Source organism: Salmo salar, chromosome 16 (genome assembly GCF_965601325.2).
Source record: "Salmo salar chromosome 16, fSalSal1, whole genome shotgun sequence".
Taxonomy (NCBI): domain Eukaryota; kingdom Metazoa; phylum Chordata; class Actinopteri; order Salmoniformes; family Salmonidae; genus Salmo; species Salmo salar.
The window spans coordinates 30232675-30252275 of record NC_138306.1 but is presented as its reverse complement, the minus strand read 5'-3'; the positions used below and the strand labels follow the sequence as shown (position 1 = coordinate 30252275).

At 41.9% G+C, this 19601-nt stretch overlaps 1 protein-coding gene across 1 annotated transcript; it reads left to right on the top strand.

Annotated features, from left to right (window-relative positions):
- The first annotated feature begins 760 nt into the window (after positions 1-760).
- LOC106573775 (repulsive guidance molecule A-like) lies at positions 761-19358 on the top strand. The gene is made up of 4 exons (XM_014149126.3): positions 761-1460; positions 6180-6298; positions 11535-12046; positions 14526-19358. Exons 1-4 carry the CDS (start codon positions 1447-1449, stop codon positions 15231-15233), a joined length of 1353 nt encoding a protein of 450 aa, XP_014004601.2. The 5' UTR covers positions 761-1446; the 3' UTR covers positions 15234-19358.
- Positions 19359-19601: the final 243 nt, after the last annotated feature.

Sequence of the window (19601 nt, the reverse complement as noted above, 5' to 3'; positions counted from 1 at the left end):
AACCTTTCGTGACCAGTCTAACACTGTAACCACTAGGCTACGCTGCCGATGGCTATCAATGGCTATCAATGATGGGCAGACCTAAGCTGTGACTGCAAATGACTACATTGCTACAGTTGAAGTCGGAAGTTGACATACACCATAGCCAAATATATTTAAACTCAGTTTTTCACAATTCCTGACATACAATCCTAGTAAAAATTCCCTGTCTTAGGTCAGTTAGGATCACCACTTTATTTTAAGAATGTGAAACGGCAGAATAATAGTAGAGAGAATGATTTATTTCAGCTTTTATTTCTTTCATCACATTCTCAGTGGGTCAGAAGTTTACATACACTAAATTAGTATTTGGTAGCATTGCCTTTAAATTGCTTAACTTGGGTCAAACGTTTCGGGTAGCCTTCCACAAGCTTCCCACAATAAGTTGGGTGAATTTTGGCCAATTTCTCCTGACAGAGCTGGTGTAACTGAGTCAGGTTTGTAGGCCTTCCAATAGTAGGCTATTTTGGCATAAATGTGAAATAGGCTTACTGTCTAATGAATTGTTAGATACTTCTGAATTTCGCTATAACCGCAATAACATCTGCTAAATATGTGTATGTGACCAATACAATTTCATTTGATTTGTAGCCTACTATAACAGTCTTCATTACTATTATTACCATTTGATAACAGTGGTTATTGTTGTTATAGTTGTAATACAAAGTAGTGGGAGGAACGAAATGTGGAGGAGGAGCATGAATCTTAGTTATTGTGGTTTATTAACATTTGTTGCAGCAGTGGATAATAATCATACCCACTCTAAACATTCGCCAATTGCCTGAAACGGCGTGAGGTGTCGGGGGACTGAAGTGGGGTCCCAGCGGCGTCATGCAGAGACGATCATTGTCTCTCTCACACTTTCTAACTAGCCATTTCACAACAGCGAGGGGAGGAAACGAGCCAGGCCAGAGATATCAGCAGTCCATGTGGAGCAGCAGCGGTGTCCCGAGGGCTCTTCCTCTCAACATCAACGAGAACCAACTAAACTGAGTGCAGGAATACAAGCGCAAAGATGAGAACAACTGTTGGAGTTAAATTCCATTCATATTTTATGAGACATGTTCGTTATATCGGGTGACTGTTTAGTCAAAGGAATGAGGCAGACGAATTGCCTCCAAGTGTAGGAGAATCAGTTAATTGACCAGGTTCTCTATCTCAACTACCAGCGAATTATTGTGTGAAAAAAAATACTTTAATCACACTCGTTATCCGATACACCATCGAAGGAAACCATGCATGGAATGCGGCATTTCCCACCAATTTAAACAATGTTATACGCGCTACATTTGGATTAGCGTGCTGTACAACACCTAGCTACCGGTATTTCGGGTGGAATATCGGAGTGGCTTCTTGCTCGCGCATTTTCGCTTTCCTCGCGTTCGGCAGCTAAACTTGGAGAGCTCCATGCAGTCGCGAAGGTTGGTATTGGCCGTTTCTCAATATAATGACAATTGGGCTATTTTCAGAGAGAAATTGAAGTCTGAAATCTAAACTCGTAATGTCGGTGGAGATTGGTGATATTTCTGTCAATGGGTCATTTTTGTCTCAGGGTTCTTTCCTATTTTTGTCAGTGGACTATAGGAGACAATGTATATTGTAAAGAGTAATGATTATCCATGTGTTGATTACTCTTTTAATAAATTAGACCCTGCTTTGTGTGCTAGGCTATAGACATTTTCTTTATGCTACATTTTTTGGGGCAAAATAGACCAATTGCATACACAGTACAGGCTACAAAATAGAATTCGCAATGCAAGTTGTCCAACTGTAATAATATGTTTTGAATGTTATTATAAGCATGGCAATGTGTTGACATATGGCATTGCTTTATCAATAATTGTATAACCTCATAGGCCTATGTGTAATTGTAAGTGCATCATTGTGAAGAATATTTATATTTACTCAATATGATGATATTAGGCCTACAATATCATATGCTTCTCCTCTTTCACATTGCTCAAATCAAACACTTTACGCACGCATTATTCAGGAAAAAACTGCAATTGGAAGCTTATAAGACAGCTTCCAATTAAGCGCCTATCATATTTGTGTTTTGAATAAATAAAAAACAGAAAGAGATAGGCTTCATTATTCGCAGTGATAGAAAGGAAACGGGAAAGTATCAGGATTCAATGTCGATGACTGATTAACAGTTGTAGGCTACTGTAGCCTAATAATTGCGCTAAAGCGCCACAAAGACAAGTTTTATGACATATAAACTTATCCCCGCACTCATAATGCCATGTGCGTTTGCCATGATGAGAGGTTTGATATCTAGAGTTAGTAAAGGTGTCATCTGTTGGAAAGTGTGAAGTAATTTCCCCGGTGTCATACAGTATAGGCTAAGACAGACCATGTGTCTATGGGCCAGATGCATTATTAGTGTATCTCCCCAAAATACAGCCTAATTAAACCAACTGGAAAATTGTAGTAGACTAAGTTTATGAATTTCAATCGACATGTAGGCCTTGGTATTGTAAGCGTACGGATAGGCGCTGCGTTTATATTCCAAGGTCAGTGATGGCAAAATAAGATCAAAACATCCATTTGTTCCATGGACTGATTAAGTTTGGGGTGAATGTGGTTTTATCTAGCATTACAGGAGGCCTTACATGGGGGGCCTTTGATATTGCTATTAGGCCTACAGATGTAGGATCTTAATTTGATCACCCTGTTGCAGGAGAACATTCCTGCAATGCAGAAAATGTAAAAATGTAGTGTATTTGAGGTTTAAAAAGGCTTTTGAAGTTTGTAATTTCCACTTTTAAATTTCATACTAGATTAACTAAGAAAAATGTATCAACCCCTACCAAAATGTCCATTCATTATAATCCACATAATAATTCACATTTCCTGTTGCTGCAGGAGTATTTTGCTGGTGTAGCAAACTGGCCCAAGTTAAGATCCTACATATGTACAGTGAGATGTCATTAAATGTTCTACAAGTCTAGGCTACATGTCAATTACCACACATTCATAAGCAATGCAAAACACCTCCCAGACCTTACAGAACATAAGTTAGTATGTTAAGAAATATAGCCTACTATCACTGTAATACCACTCAAGTGGCCCAACCAAACACAAACACATGTAGTTCCAACAAATTGGTTTGATAATTCAGAGTCATATTAATCTATAGCCATTGCCCATGTTCTATCTCTTTCCAGAAAAATAGTTAGTCTAGATGGTGTTTGGTGGTTCTCCAGTAGGCTAATGTCCCCAGGGTTTTTCATCAACCCTAATAGACTAGTATAACCCATAGGGATAGAAGACCCATCTTTGTATCTGTGCCATGATAACGCATGTGACAAAATGTCAATTTTAAAGTAGTACATTTTCGTCTTCTTAATTGGCTGATTTCTCCCAACTCATTGGAATCCCCACCCAGTTGACTCTTTTAAAATGGCGAACACCCTCAATGGCAATGTCCATTTTAAAATGGGTTATATCCATGATGAGTACTCAATCTATCTCAATGGTATAACCTTATTAGCCTACACAGTATGTATGTAAGCCTACATAACCTCTCAGCTGGATATTATTCTAAATATCTTCTCATTGAAGTGTAATTGTGCAGCAATAAGTTCAATGTCTTATTACATCAGCCACCTTAATTGCCTGATATTTAAGGATAAAAAGAATGGATCAACATGGTCAGAAACATTTTATGCCATACAAAGGACATGACTTGCTTTAGTGACAGCTCTACTGGTCTAGTTGAGAGTGTACTAACCAGCATAACATATCATTTGACACAGCTTAAAGAACAAGATTTGCTTAAGTATCTTTTTTACTTATATCAGGATTTCTCATCCTCTTTTTGATTAGTAAGGCTACTGTCTTTTTTGCTGTTTTTTTATCTCCATAATTTTTCACCCATTTTCAATTCTACACAGATTAGATGCTATTTGTGACAATCATCACTTAACTGAATCATTCTGTGTAGATCTCATTTGTTTTTGTACCCTACATGATGGCTTTAAGTTGCCTATGTCACTGTAATCATTTGACATTGTCAGGTGTCAGTCATCATGGTGTCATAGATAGAGCTTTTGTACTACTATTCAGTGCTTGACTTGAGCAGGAGCTAATTTGAGCTGAGTAGCGGCACCTCAAATGTTCTACTGCTTGAGCTTCTGCACCTCTTATAGCAGGGTTCCCCAACTGAACAGTACTGAACAAAGATATAAATGCAACATGCAGTGTTGGTTCCATGTTTCATGAGCTGAAATAAAAGATCCCAGACATTTTCCATATGCACCAAAAGCGTATTTCTCTAAAATGTTGTGCACAAATTTGTTTACATCCTTGTTAGTGAGCATTTCTCCTTTGCCAAAATAATCCATCCACCTGACAGGTGTGGCATATCAAGAAGCTGATTAAACAACATGATCATTACACAGGGGCACCTTGTGCTGGGGACAATAAAAGGCTACTCTAAAATGGGCAGTTTTGTCACTCAACACAATGCCACAGATGTCTCAAGTTTTGAGGGAGTGTGCAATTGGCATGCTTACTGCAGGAATGTTGTCAGAGAATTGAATGTTCATTTCTCTACCATAAGTCACCTTCAATGCCGTTTTAGAGAATTTGGCAGTACGTCCAACTGGCCTTACAACCACAGACCATGTGTAACAACGCCACCCCAGGACCTCCACATCCAGCTTCTTCACCTGCAGGATCGTCTGAGTGTGGAGGGGCTGCTGAGGAGTTTTTCGTTCTGTAATAAAGCCTTTTTGTGGGGAAAAAGTCATTCTGATTGGCTGGGTCTGACTCCCAAGTAGGTAGGCCTATGCCCTCCCAGGCCCACCCATGGCCGCGCCCCTGCCAGTTGTGAAATCCATAGATTAGGTCCTAATGAATGTATTTATATTGACTGATTACCTTATATGAACCGTAACTGTTGCATGTTGCGTTTATATTTTTGTTCAGTGTAGTTAATAAGGATGGTTAGTACGTTTCATATGAACTATAGGTCAAAGCACACGATAAGTGCGATTCACCACGTTACAGGCTTACCTGCTCCAACATATATTTACGCGACATATACTATTATTTAGGTTAGCATGTGCTGTTAGCAGCAACGCAAAACACTGTTCCCATTAAACAATTGACAAGAGACCCAACGTGACTACAACGAACAAATCTACACATTGAGGTGTAATTTGACACTTAGGAGGGGCCGAAAGCTGGAACAACCGCACCTCATTGGCCCAGTCAGTAGTAGGCAATTGCCTAAACTGCACCTTCTTGGCACTGAGGAAGTTCGATTAAACTGACTCGCGGTGCACCAGTCTATGGCCCGTGACGTGACCGGGCAAAAACGGTGAGGGAGGAGAGCCTGCTCAAATCGAACAGTAATCTGCGCTGCTCCATTATGTTGTCAACAAAGGAGCGCGCCCAGGCACGGCTTGGTCTTCGTTCCGAAACATACATCTCTTTTCCATAAAATATATGTTCAAATTTTCAAACTAGTCTTCATTGGGAAGGCAGATTTTTTTATAAATCAAAAGCAATTACTTTTGCGTGTGAAAACAGAAAATCGTACTCATTACTCCACGTGCATAATCTAGGTGACTACTTCACATTTGTTTTGAGCCAGTGTAGGCCAGTTGTTTGGCATCTGATTCAGGCAGGTTTTGTCTAAGGATACAGCTTTTGTCAAAATGTTGTTTTCATAGCAGGTTTAGAAGAACTTACACGGCAGGTTAGGATAATTAATGTAGCAGTTTAGGATGATTTGGTTAAGGTTAGGGGGGTTAGGGGCTATAATGCACCCCACATTTTTGGGGATAAAAACTGTATCCCTTCTAGACATGACAGGAAGCAACAAAACGAACGCAATCACTTTTCAGCCGTGCGAAACCGGGCCAGATAAAATCGAATCCCCTCACGCCGTAAATGGAAGATCGATTACCAGCTTTCACTGTTTGCTGAGGAATTGGAGTGCAGTCAATAGGCTTCTAGAAAGAAGGCGAAGTTGCTTCGAGAGTTCGAACCAAGTTCTTGTTCGGGGACATGACTGCATTCCTTAACTCCAGACCTCATGTAGCCTTCTGATTTGGGTTATTAAACCAGATAGACGATACGTATTGCTCCTAATTCATTTTTTCCACCTTCTCATTTGATTCCACCAGGGAGAGGAGAGAAGTGCGACCCCGTGCTGGATGGATGGTTATGGGGAAAGGAGCAGGAGGACCTTCGGCGCTTGAAGTCGGCAAGATCCTTGTTGTGTTTCTTTGCCTGTTTCCTTCTGGTAAGATAATATTAGAGATACTAATTGAATCATGCGTCTGTAAACAGTGTTAATATGATTTTATGTAGTTATTACAATCCTTGTTTAGTTACTCTCTTGAGGTCTTGCAAGGTTAGCCCAGTACCACGATGATGGCAAAATCCACACAATGAAAAGGACAAGACACATTGTTACATTGAGGCAATATTCACGGATACAATGTTAAATCGAAACAAGCTTTACAGAATGGATACATAAATACATTGTTACATTTAGCAAAAGCGTTTGCCGTCGTGCCAAAGCAGCACATTTTCTACAAATGTAGCATCCACTTGCAAGTTTTGCAGCTTACATTAACATTTACGTCATTTAGCAGACGCTCTTATCCAGAGCGACTTACACTCAAATATTGTATATTTAATACTATTTGTATCAACAAAAATTGAAGACTTACTTAATAAATTGTATGTCAACACTGGTAAAATGCATAAAATATCAGACCTGCGGAATCGACTGTCGGTGCAAACAGCATATTATTTCGCCTTTCTTGTGCTCCATGTTGTGAGTTTGAGGCCTATGCTATTCGTAGTAATTTTTCTGATAGTTATAGAAATAACGTCTTATTTTAATTTAACCGTTTTACGCAGCTCTAGGCTACTCAAGGGCTACACCCCCGTGCGGTTGTTTGTTTGGGGGGATGGGGGTAGGGTTTACCGATTCTATCCCCCTTTACTAAAGTAGCCTACTTTTTTGATTTGACTTATTTTGGCGTCGGTCAAAACAAGTAAAGTTAACCTGAACTGTACATCGAATTTCCCCATGAGCAATTCCATGCTTAGGTTATTCATTGTTTTGACCTGCATGGTTCTAGTAAAAGTAAACATGAAATAAAACTTGATCAAGCACAGCTAATAATGGTCTTACTTTCCTGTTTATGAGATACAAAAATACCATATCTCCATGCCCCATAGAACTCAATTTGCCCATTTTCCAACCTTTATATTAAAAAAAAATACTTTTATTGAACTAGGTATTTATTTAACAAGTTGGTTAAGAACAAATTCTTATTTACAGTGATGGCCTAGCATTTTCATCGGTTTCTTTCAAATCACTTAATGACAAATGCAAGTGTTTGTTTTTGAAGTTTATTATAGTTTATTAGTTCATTGCCATTTATCAGAGAGGTGATACATGCCTTTTGTTGCTGAGGCGGGAGTGGTGTGTCATTTGGGGGGGTGGAATCGTTGTTGTGGTGTGGTAGAGCCATCAGCATTCAACTGAAAGTGTGAAAGTGTTGCCTGCTCAGTTCTGAGGGAAAGTTTGGTGGAGTAAATGAAGACCTAAACTGAAGTTTGTTTATTAGGCGACAGCTAGGAGATCCAATTGTATTTGCTTTTAATTATATCTATTATTTTCCTATATACCCACCCCATATTTCATGCCTCCCAAAGAAACTTAAATTTCAGGTCATGTAATTTAAGTACCAGGGAATGCCTGTTGAAAATTGCATTACTCTTTGATTACAGCCTTCTGCGATGGACAGGTGGATATCTTATATCCAGTTTGAACTGTGGAATAGTGAGACCTCTCTTCTGTTCCAACTTCTGGTCCTGGAGCCCCCCCCCCCCCCCCCCCCCCATTGCTGATGAAACTCAACCTAATCCCTTTACAGGGCTAATTTATGACTCTGCTGGTCTCTTCTCAATGGCAAATTACATTGTCTTCATTCAGAGCTATAAGACTACCCCCTCCCACATTGGCTCACATAAACTCATACCCCCTCTGGTTCACTTCAACGAGCTGGATTCTCCAAAGGGAAGGTCTTTCCTCACCCCTGGTGGGTTTTTTTTTTTAAAGACTGATTTCTGGTTTTTAACCATGCACCAGGAGGATATAGTATAAATGAAAACACTGGGTAGGATACCAACTGGGGAATTTATGCAGTTAACACTGAGTAGCTTGTTCTGACTAATTCAAATCAAATTGTATTTGTCACATGCGCCGAATACAAGATGTGTAGACCTTACAGCTTACTTACAAGCCCTTAACCAACAATGCAGTTTTAAGAAAAATAAGTGTTAAAGTATTTACTGAAATAAACAAAGTTATTAAAAAAATGTAATTCAAGAGCAACAATAAAATAACAGTAGCGGGGCTATATACAGGAGGTAACGGTACAGAGTCAATGATGCAACCTGTCAGGATGCTCTCGATGGTGCAGCTGTAGAACCGTTTGAGGATCTGGGGACCCATTCCAAATCTTTTCAGTCTCCTGAGGGGGTATAGGCGTTGTCATTCCCTCTTACTGACTGTCTTGGTGTGTTTTGACCATGATAGTTCATTGGTGATGTGGATACCAAGGATCTTAAAGCTCTCAACCTCCTCCACTACAGCCCAGTCAATGAGAATGGGGGCGTGCTCGGCCCTCCTTTTTCCTGTATTCCACGATCATCTCCTTTGTCTTGATCACATTAAGGGAGAGGTGTTATCCTAGCACCACACTGCCAGGTCTCTGACCTCCTCCCTATAGGTTGTCTCATCGTTGATGGTGATCAGGCCGACCTCTGTGTCATCGGCAAACTTAATGATAGTGTTGGAGTCGTGCTTGGCCACACAGTCGTGGGTGAACATGGAGTACAGAAGGGGACTGAGCACACACCCCTGAGGGTCCCCCCGTGTTGAGGATCAGGGTGGCAGATGTGTTGTTACCCATCTTTACCACCTTGGGGTGGCCCGTCAGGAAGTCTAGGATCCAGTTGCAGAGGGAGGTGTTTAGTCCCAGTGTCCTTAGCTTAGTGATGAGCTTTGAGGGCACTATGGCGTTGAACGCTGAGCTGTAGTCAATGAACAGCATTTTCATGTAGGTGTTCCATTTGTCCAGGTGGGAAAAGGTGTGGATCTGTTGGGGCGGTATGGAAATTGGAGTGGGTCTATAGTTTCTGGGATAATGGTGCACCTAATGGCTACAGACGTGAGTGCTAAGGGTCGGTAGTCATTTAGGCAGGTTACCTTGGTGTTATTGGGCACAGGGACTATGGTGGTCTGCTTGAAATGTTGGTATTACAGACTCGGTCAGGGACAGGTTGAGAATGTCAGTAATGACATTTGCCAGTTGGTCAGCGCATGCTCGGAGTACACGTCCTGGTAATCCATCTGGCCCTGTGGCCTTGTGAATGTTGACCTGTTTTAAAGGTCTTACTCATATTGGCTACGAAGAGCGTGATCACACAGAGGTCCAGAACAGCTGGTGCTCTCATGCATGCTTCAGCGTCGCTTGCCTCGATGCGAGCATAGAAGTCATTTAGCTCGTCTGGTAGGCTCATGTCGCTGGGCAGCTCTCGGCTGTGCTTCCCTTTGTATTCCGTAATAGTTTAAGCCCTGCCACATCCGATGAGCGTTGGCGCTGGTGTAGTACGATTCAATCTTAGTCTTATATTGACACTGCCTGTTTGATGGTTAGTTGGAGGGCATAGCGGGATTTCATATAAGCATCCGGATTAGAGTCCCACTCCTTGGAAGCGGAAGCTCTACCCTTTAGCTCAGTGCGGATGTTGCCTGTAATCCATGGCTTCTGGTTGGGGTATGTGGGGACTACGTCATCGATGTACATATTGATGAAGCCAGTGACTACTGTGGTGTACTCCTCAATTCCATCAGAAGAATCCCGAACATATTCCAGTCTGTGCTAGCAAAACAATCCTGTAGCTTAGCATCTGTGTCATCTGACTACTTCCGTATTGAGCGAGTCACTGGTACTTCATGCTTTAGTTCTTGCTTGTAAGCAGGAATCAGGAGAATGGAGTTATGGTCAGATTTGCCAAATGGAGGGCGAGGGAGTGCTTTGTATGCGTCTCTGTGTGTGGAGTAAAGGTGGTCTAGAGTTTTATTTTCCTCAGGTTGCACATGTAACATGCTGGTAGAAATTAGGTGAAACGGATTTAAGTTTCCCTGCATTAAAGTCCTCGGCCACTAAGAGTACTACCTGGATGAGGATTATCTTGTTTGCTTTTGGCCTTAGACTGCACTCAACGAGCTGTATTAGTGTCAGCATCGGTTTGTGGTGGTTAATAGACAGCTACGAAAAATGATAACTAGTGTGGTCTACAGATTCTCTACCTCAGGCGAGCAAAACCTCAAGACTTCCTTAATATTAGATTTCGTGCACCAGCTGTTATTTACAAATAGACACAGACCGCCACCCCTTGTCTTACCGGAGGCAGCTGTTCTATCTTGCCGATGCACGGAAAACTCCGCCAGTTGTATGTTATCCATGTCGTCTTTCAGCCATGACTCAGATAAACATAAGATATTGCAGTTTTTAATGTCCCGTTGGTAGGTTACTCTTGATCGGAACTCATCCATTTTTTAATCCAATGTTGCACGTTGGCTAATAGGACTGATGGCAGCGGTGGATTAGCCACTTGCCGTCGAATCCTCACAAGGCACCCTGACCTACGTCCCCGATATTTCTGTCTCTTCATGCAACTGACGGGGATTTGTGCCTTGTCTGAAGTAAATTCTTCGCGTCCGTCCAGTACGAGGTGAGTAATCGCAGTCCTGATATCCAGAAGCTCTTTTCGGTCAATAGAGACGGTGGCAGAAACAAAATAAGTTACAAATAGCGCAAAAAAGGACAGCACAATTGGTTAGGAGCTCGTAAAACGGCAGTCATCTCCTCCGGTGCTATTACAAGAGTGGCCTGAGGTGTATGTTGGAGTTTTTAATAATTTATCCCCAATGTCCCTGTTGAAATAAAGTTTAGTATATTTTTTTACAAGTTAAATTAATACACCTTGTCTTCCACAAAAATATATATTTTGGTGATGCATTAACTTTTGCATGTCCACTGTATCTCTTAAACTGTGAATCTCACTTTATGTGCTGTATGTTCTTTAAGAATGCGGTTGTGTTCATCGAGTGTTGTGAAATCTCAGAGCAGAATTGATTTGAACTTGGCAAATTGCAGCCAGTTGGAATCCACATGTGGTGGAATTTTGGGTTTCTTTACACATGAGGTCAGAGTTATTTAATGGAAATAAATGCTCAATTTGTCTTGAGACACTGGGGAAAAAAACATGGAAAAACTAAAAGGATGCTGCAGGGCTTTTTGGAATTATAGAAGTCTAAAGAGAAGGCATTGCCCTTATATAGGTTATTGTTTAAGGTTTCCAAACACACAGATAAGACTGTATAACACTTGCTTTTATTTTATTTCTTTAGTGCATATGGTCCTAATGTTTTCTTCTTCTCTCTACAGTGAGTCTGCAGTGTAAGATCCTCAAGTGTAACTCAGAGTTTTGGGCCTCCACCTCAAGCTCCGGCCCAGAGGAGGAGTTCTGTACTGCGCTGCGGGCGTACAACAACTGTGTACGCCGCACCGCACGCACCTGCAGAGGCGACTTGGCCTACCACTCAGCCCAACATGGCATAGAGGATCTCATGAGCCAGAACAACTGCTCCAAGGAGGGGCCTACAACTCAGCCTCGAGCCCGGACCCCCGCTCCACCACCACAGCTCCAGCCTGACAGCCAGGAGCGCTCCGATGGGCCGGAGCAGTGTCATTACGAACGCAGCCTTCATCGCCAATCCTCGCCACCCAACTACACCCACTGTGGCTTCTTTGGAGACCCGCACCTCCGTACTTTCAGCGACGACTTCCAGACCTGCAAGGTTGAGGGAGCATGGCCCCTTATCCATAACAAATACCTGTCTGTTCAGGTGACCAACACACCTGTCGTGCCTGGCTCCTCTGCTACGGCCACCAGCAAGGTGAGAGGAGCCTCTACATCTCTCTATCATATTCACATGTTGAATCCATGACATATTGACTATATTGTGGGCACAGCACAGTTATCAATGTCAGGCATCCCCAGACACTCTAACTACTGATCAAGTATTCTGTGATTAATTCTTTGCCAAGGACCGAAACCTTGCAAAACTACTCGAAGTAAAATGTCACCACTTCTCTTATCATAGAATTACCAACAGACCTTGCAAAAAACTTCTGATAACACCTGTCTTCTCACTGCTGCGGAGGAGTGTACAAGTGTTCTAAGTAAAGAACTCAGAAATAGCAAAAAATATAGCATGTTAGCTAGCTATGTCCACTATTACATAATTGAGCTTCCAATATGGGCCCATAAAGGAAAGCTGTGTTAAAATGCCAGGTAGATGTTTTTAGGAAAGGGAACATTTTGTTGTCTGCCCTGACCAAGGCTGGTACTCCTCTATTCTGCCATTTTCTTACTAAAGAAAGCCCTTTCAGGGAATGGGAAAATATGTTGGCCTGCTTGTTTGAATCAGTAAACGCACAAATTGTACTGCAGTGATTAATTTGTAGGAGCTCTCAAATCAAGAAATAGTATCGTAAGTAAGACCTTCGTATGTAAGGTTCTGGGCCTCTTTAATGTGGGTAGAGAAGTAGGAACAGCCGTGTGGACTCTGGTTAATGTTTGGATCAGTTCCATCGCAGACCAAGAGGCAATACACAGACCAATTGTTGATCTTGATAAGGTTTACAAATGATATGCCAGTATTAAAACAGCAGTATAAACATCAAACGTTACCAGGTGGCTCCTGCCCTCTCGCTTTTTTTTGTTTTGTTAACAGCCAAGACTAATGTTAGGCCCACTGTATGTGTAGCAGTCCATACCCTAGCATTGTGTGTATGTGAATTAGAAACTGTTGTTTTAACTAAGTGCTCAAGCCATGCAGGAAACTGCCAACATTTTCTCCACATTAGTTGGCCCTCATACCTCATCAATTATCATTGTTTTGCTTCTATGGTACATTGGACGGCCTGGAGGGTTTACCCTGAAATGGCTTTCACTAACTTAAGGGGAAAACAAAGAACCCTGAGCATTTGTAGTCTGTGAATTCACTTAATATTCGGTCCACATTTGGTGACATTTTGGCAATCGTGATTGTGTGACCAAAAGGCCTCTGTGCGCTGTATCAGGGTTTACACTGAAACTTTGTCCTCGATCACATAAAGAGAGAGACCAATTTTCCATCATCAGACCTAATGATGCACTTTCAGCATTCAGGCTTTTTTTCTGTGCACTTAAGGTAATTATATTTGTACACAGCTGTACTTGGAAACAAATTAGACAGCTTTTTAAGTTATTCAGTCTGGACAAAGGGAAAACCATGCTACAGCCTATACAAACAAGACTTCCCTGGGTATAGCTGGACCATGGCATTGCTGGAGCTCTGTTTAACATTGGCTCCTGCTGCAGTGTATGGGAACTGTCGGTTGTATACTCTACCAGTGTGACATGCTAGCTGTTCCCTTTAGACTTCCAGTCATTGAGCCAACGACTATCCATTTAAAAGCTCTTCTCAGCAGAAATATATAAATGACATATTATTTTAGCGGTGGCGACAATTTAGCAGCGATGGGCCACCGCTGCCAAATGAATATAGGGGAAACACTGACTACCTTCATTAAGGGGGACGGTTAATGAAGCAATTTGTTTCTTTATGCACAGAGTTTTTGTAGAGGTTTTTGCTTGTTCTTAGATAAAGTTGTCCTTTGAAAACAGAGGAGATTGAGGGGTGTGCTGGGTGGCAGATGACTTCATTGGGTAGGGCATTTTGGTGCTCCCCTCCCCTGCCCCCTCCACTCTGAGATCAGAGCCTCTCGGCTGTACCGAGGTCACTTCTGTGACAACGGCTCACTGGCGTCCTAATGAAACCATGCAAGCGGAGAAGTGACCAACCTTAGTTAATTAGCCGCAGAGCATGCTCTCCCCTACTGGCCCAGTGCCACTCCCCAGAGCACAGTTCTGGGGTTCACAGTCACGTTTTTCACCACTATGAATGGCTCATCTTTGTGTCTGCACACTAAGGCCCGATTTAACATGGCCTATACCCATGTTTTCTGAGGCCGTTTACTTTGGCCTCCCCTATGTTGAGGCAGAGCTGAAATGTGACACTGGGGTGGTGGTGTAGATGGGTCTGCATTACACAAACTACTGGTGTTCTTAATGCCAAAGCACAAAGATACCCCTCAGTCATTTGTGTAGCCCTACCACTAACTCTTGTCCACATAAACATGACAATAGAGAGCATCCATACAGTTTCTAAATTCAACTGGTGTTCAATGATTTCATTCATTTGCTGTCTATATGTACCGTTTCTATTTTCAGCCTCAAAAGGCTCCACCATTACCTGAAACGTATTGACTGAGTTAACTATTGTTGTGCTGACTGCTATTTCTAATCTCCTCCCCTCTCTCTTGCTACAGTTGACAATCATCTTCAAGAACTTCCAGGAGTGTGTGGACCAGAAGATGTATCACGCAGAGACAGACGAGCTGCCTGCAGCGTTTGCCGACGGCTCCAAGAACGGCGGAGACCGCCACGGGGCCAACACGCTACGCATCGTGGAGAAGGTGCCTGGGCAGCAGGTGGAGATCCACGCACGCTACATCGGAACAACCATTGTGGTCCGGCAGGTGGGGCGATACCTGACCTTTGCTGTGCGGATGCCAGAGGAAGTAGTGAACTCTGTAGAAGACCGAGACAACCAGGACCTGTACCTCTGCCTGCACGGCTGCCCCGCCAACCAACGCATCGACTTCAGGACATTCAGGGCCCGTGCAGTGGAGGGCCACGGCCTGAGCAGGACTGGCAGCCCGCCCCATGGGTTTACCTACAAGGCTGCCATGGCTAAGTGTAAAGAGCACCTCCCAGTGGAGGACCTCTACTTCCAGTCCTGTGTGTTCGACCTGCTTTCCTCTGGGGACGTCAACTTCACCATGGCTGCCTACTATGCCTTTGAGGACGTGAAAATGCTCCACTCCAACAAGGACAAATACCACATTTATGAAAAGGATGCATTTGGGAGTAATGCGGCGCCAAGGGGATCAGATGTGTTCTCGCTAGTCCTCCTCAACTTTCTGGCTGTGTTGTTCATCTATAGTCCCCTGCCAACATCATCCTCACTATGCTAGCTGTCAGTGGGTGTGAAACAGTGCTCTCACCGTGTCATACTTCACCACCACTGCTCTGTCCTCAGTGGGTGGTGGCCAGTGGAGTCAGCGAGCCTTCCCATGCCTCTGAGGGGACAGCAGCCCATGTGCAATCAAACTCATCCCAGCCATGGTTTCATCGTTTTGTTGTTGTCGTCATATGTTGACTTCCATCTGGTGGTGAGGTGAGCTCTATGTGCTCCCACCTATCATTACATTCATTCTGCTGGTTTAAGGACTGGTCCTTTGAAGGGGAGCAGTGGTGAGTGAGGAGAGCCCAGGAGCCCCAGTACTTTGGATATCAAGCTGGGATTAAATCCCACATTCCCACTGGGACTGCATGCGCCTATGGGGAGCGAGATGAGATTATCTCTTGCAGAAAGAGGAGTTTGCTGATCTCCTCACTGGTTCCAAGCCAGTGGAGCACTCTGTGGCTCATGGGTCTGGGCTAGAGGACATGACAGGGGCTTTTGTTAACCTCTGGCCAGAAGTAGCTCCCTGTTTGATCATCTTCCAGCTTTGGAAAAGCTGTAGCTTTTTGGAGGAAGCTCTCAGCCAAAAGGATGTCAGTGCAGCGAGTCTAGTTGTCTGCTGTGGAGATTAATAGGTCATAACGCCAGGTCTTTTGTAACATTGTGTTTGTTTGTCTGTGTCTGTTCTGTGTGTGTGTGTGCGTGCGTACCTCTGTGGTTAATTGTGTGCTCCAGAAACGGTTGTGTGTGAGTGAGTGAGAGTGTGTTACTCAAAAGTGCAAGAAATCTTTCCTTGGGAGAAATATTTCCTAATGTTGTAATATTGCACCCCAGGTTCCAATATAGAACCGTCATGGTGGCCTAGAGTCAGTTGAAACTGCCTCTGCCTGCCAAGTGGTTACTTCTAAGTGAACTGGCAGACAGTAAAAAAATATTTTCACAACTTTTTACCTGTCAATCAGTGTCAAGGAGACTTAGTTCAAATATTGCCGTTTTAAAGTGTTAAGTATGATAAATGTATTTTTTGTATCAGGTCTAATTAGGAATGGAGATGTTCATAAGGAAAAAGCCCTGAACAAACTTTACCAAGGGCACACAATGCAGGAACGCAGATCACGTTTACACAGTATCTCTCTTCATTCACCTATCAACCAACCAACTTTCATGTACAATGTATCATGGCCAAGAAATTGACTTCTACAGATCATTTGTGACTGATTTTCTTTTGTCTAAGCAGTCAACAGTTCTCCGCAGATGTCGGTATATTGGTAATGTGATGGGTTTGAGAGAGGTAAAGTCACACTAGGTTAAAATAAAATGTTTTCCCACCCGTGGTGTTTCCACCAAATGGACTTGTTGCGGATACAAATCAGTGTGATGACATAGTGCACACAAAATGTACTTTAAGTTCAATGTGTTTCCATCGTATTTTCAACTCTACCGATAGTTTTGTCACAAATTGTAGAAAATGTGCCTACTCTGGTCTTGACACATGCGCTCTAGCCAACAGCTGGCAGATACAGTGCAGGTAAACTAGTCTACATTATGAGATTATTATGGATAAGAGCAAGAATGACACTCAATCATCATGTCACCAGACCCTCAACATTTATTGGAAAGGAGCATCAAGCTCATCACTGCACTTTCACCACCCTGTGAAGTAAATTATTTATTTCATCTGTAGTCTAATAAACGGCATTGTTTCCCTAGTCGGAGGACACACCATATCATCACGTGACTCCAAGTTCTTCGATATGATGGTTATTCTATTAATATTTGCGCATAAAGGGGTTTCCACTGCCATTTCTCGCATAATTAATTTTACCAACACAAAAAGATCCCACCATGTTGAATGAACAAATTATTTCTCGGCATTTATAAAATTGTACCAAAACCTCCTGTTTCTAACACCGCTGTCGTGATTTGTTTTATACGGAATGATTTTAGTCACATGGAAACGTGGTTACTGACCACTGTAGAGAGCAGGCCCTGTATGTAAAAGAGGGTGTTGACATGGCTCCGCTATAAGTAACATACGACTTGCATCTGTCTGTAGACCTGTTAATTTATGGCTTTAATCTTTGCCAAAGAACAAGCCCTGATGCCAACCATTCTCCCAACAGCTGAATTTTCACCTCTCTCTGTGAACTTTTGCGATAGTTTCCATTTGGATTGTGTAGAACGCTGGTGCTACTCAAACTTAGTGGATGGACTTATTCAGCGCAGCATGGTAAATAAGCTGTCAGTTTCTGGTTTTGAATTTGATCTTCTGTCATATGTGACATGCATGTAGCTACAGCAGTGGAGGCTGGTGGGATGAGCTATAGGAGGACTGGCTCATTGTAACGGCTGGAATGGAATCAATGGAAATTAGTCAAACGCATGGTTTCCATATGTTGTTTAATTCCTTTCCATTTATTCCATTCAGTGGTGTAAATTACTTTAAAGTACTACTTAAGTAGTTTTTGGGGTATCTGTATTTTACTATTTATATTTTTGACAACTTTTACTTCACTACATTCCTGTAGAAAATGATGTACTTTTTACTCCATACATTTTCCCTGACATCCAAAAGTACTCGTTACATTTTGAATGCTTAGCAGGACAGAATGGTCAAATTCGCACACTTATCAAGAGAACATCCCTGGTCATCCCTATTGCCTCTGATCTGGCGGACTCACTAAACACAAATGCTTTGTTTGTAGATGTCTGAGTGTTGGAGTGTGACCCTGGCTATCCGTCTGGTTGGCTTCATATAAGGAATTTTTAATTATTCATACTTTTGATACTTAAGTATATTAAACACATTCTTTTAGACTTTTCCTCAAGAATTATTTTACTGGGTGACTTTTACTTGAGTCATTTTCTATTAAGGTATCTTTACTTTTATTCAAGTATGATATTTGAGTACTTTTTCCACCACTGATTCCATTACAATGAGCCTGTGCTCCTCCCACCAGCCTCCACTGATCTACAGTACCATTTTGATGTGTTGTAGTTTCCCCATTGCATTGTCTGTGTAATCATTTCATTCACTAGTAAGCCTAGGGGCTCGTTTAAATTCGTACAGCGGAACTTCAGCGCTATAGCGAAATTGAAAGGTAATTTCTGATCGAGCCGACACATGCAGCGTTTACCGTGAATGCAGTCTCCGCGAGCCAGGAACCTTGCCTTTAAATGTCAATCATGCTATGGTACTAATACTTCAAAGGCATGTTATATGAAGAAAACATTGAACCTTTCATTCTGGTTGAAATCTTGATTTGCATTATTTGTTGTATATCCAAGTAAGGATAAAACCTTGTCAGATGATTTGCTTCGGGTTTTTTTTCTATTTCATCTCGGTTGAATATTTTGGGGTTTTACCTTCCTAGTCCCTTAGCACTCATCTATTAAACAACTTAACAAGGTAATATCCTTACACTGAAGTATTTGGCCTAACTACTGCTATGGGAGCATGTGCAGTTTGTTCTTAGTCTGGCCTAAAAAGATGATCAAAGAAACAAAAATGATTGTAACACTGAATCTTGTGTTTATAGATGTAATTTGTATTGTGAGTTTGATATATGGTTCCACATGTGTGATTGTATATGTTTGTGTTGAATTGCTAAAATATTGTATTATCTGTTGTGTTGAATTTATCACTACAGTTTTGTATATGAGAAGGTTTGGTGAATGTGACCTTTTTTTTATTTAAAAAGGATTTAGTGAAAACGTGAACATTACAAAGCTGTTGGGTTGTCAGGGCCTAGTTTTCAGCTATCAATTAATGGCAGGAATCTTACTGGTTACTGTAGTTTCAGAGCATTCCTTTACCTGCTCAGGAGCAGACAAGTTAACCTTGATTCCATCCACCTAGATATCTACAAAGGGAATACAAGAAAGTTTGTTTGGTGTTCATGTCTTTTCATTTTAAAGCACTTTATGTTTTTTCACCTGGCTCTTACTTGGTTTGAACTTGATTGTGAATAGAGGTTGTCAGACTTGTAACGGTAGAAAAATATGGAATAAAAAAAAAAAACGTCCGATTGGGAGAAGCCAGAAAGATCAAACTGTATGTAGGACAAAAGCGGTGCCACACAAACTGTTTATGCTGTAAATTATTTATTAAATAAAAGATAGCACACAAAGTTAACCTTTTTGTTTCATAGTGATGATGAAAAGCATTTTTTTTAATTCTTGATTCCCAGTGGTGTTGCATTCAGTGCCTTGATTTGCTTAGTTACACTGCCCCCTGGTGTAAGCGTTTTTAATGGTATGAATACATTTGAACTGCTCCGGGGGAGTCCTGACATATCATACAAAACAAGCATCTCGAAGGCTTGCTGAGCCATAGTAATCCAGGTGATCGCCATGGATGTTTAATATTAGTGTATTC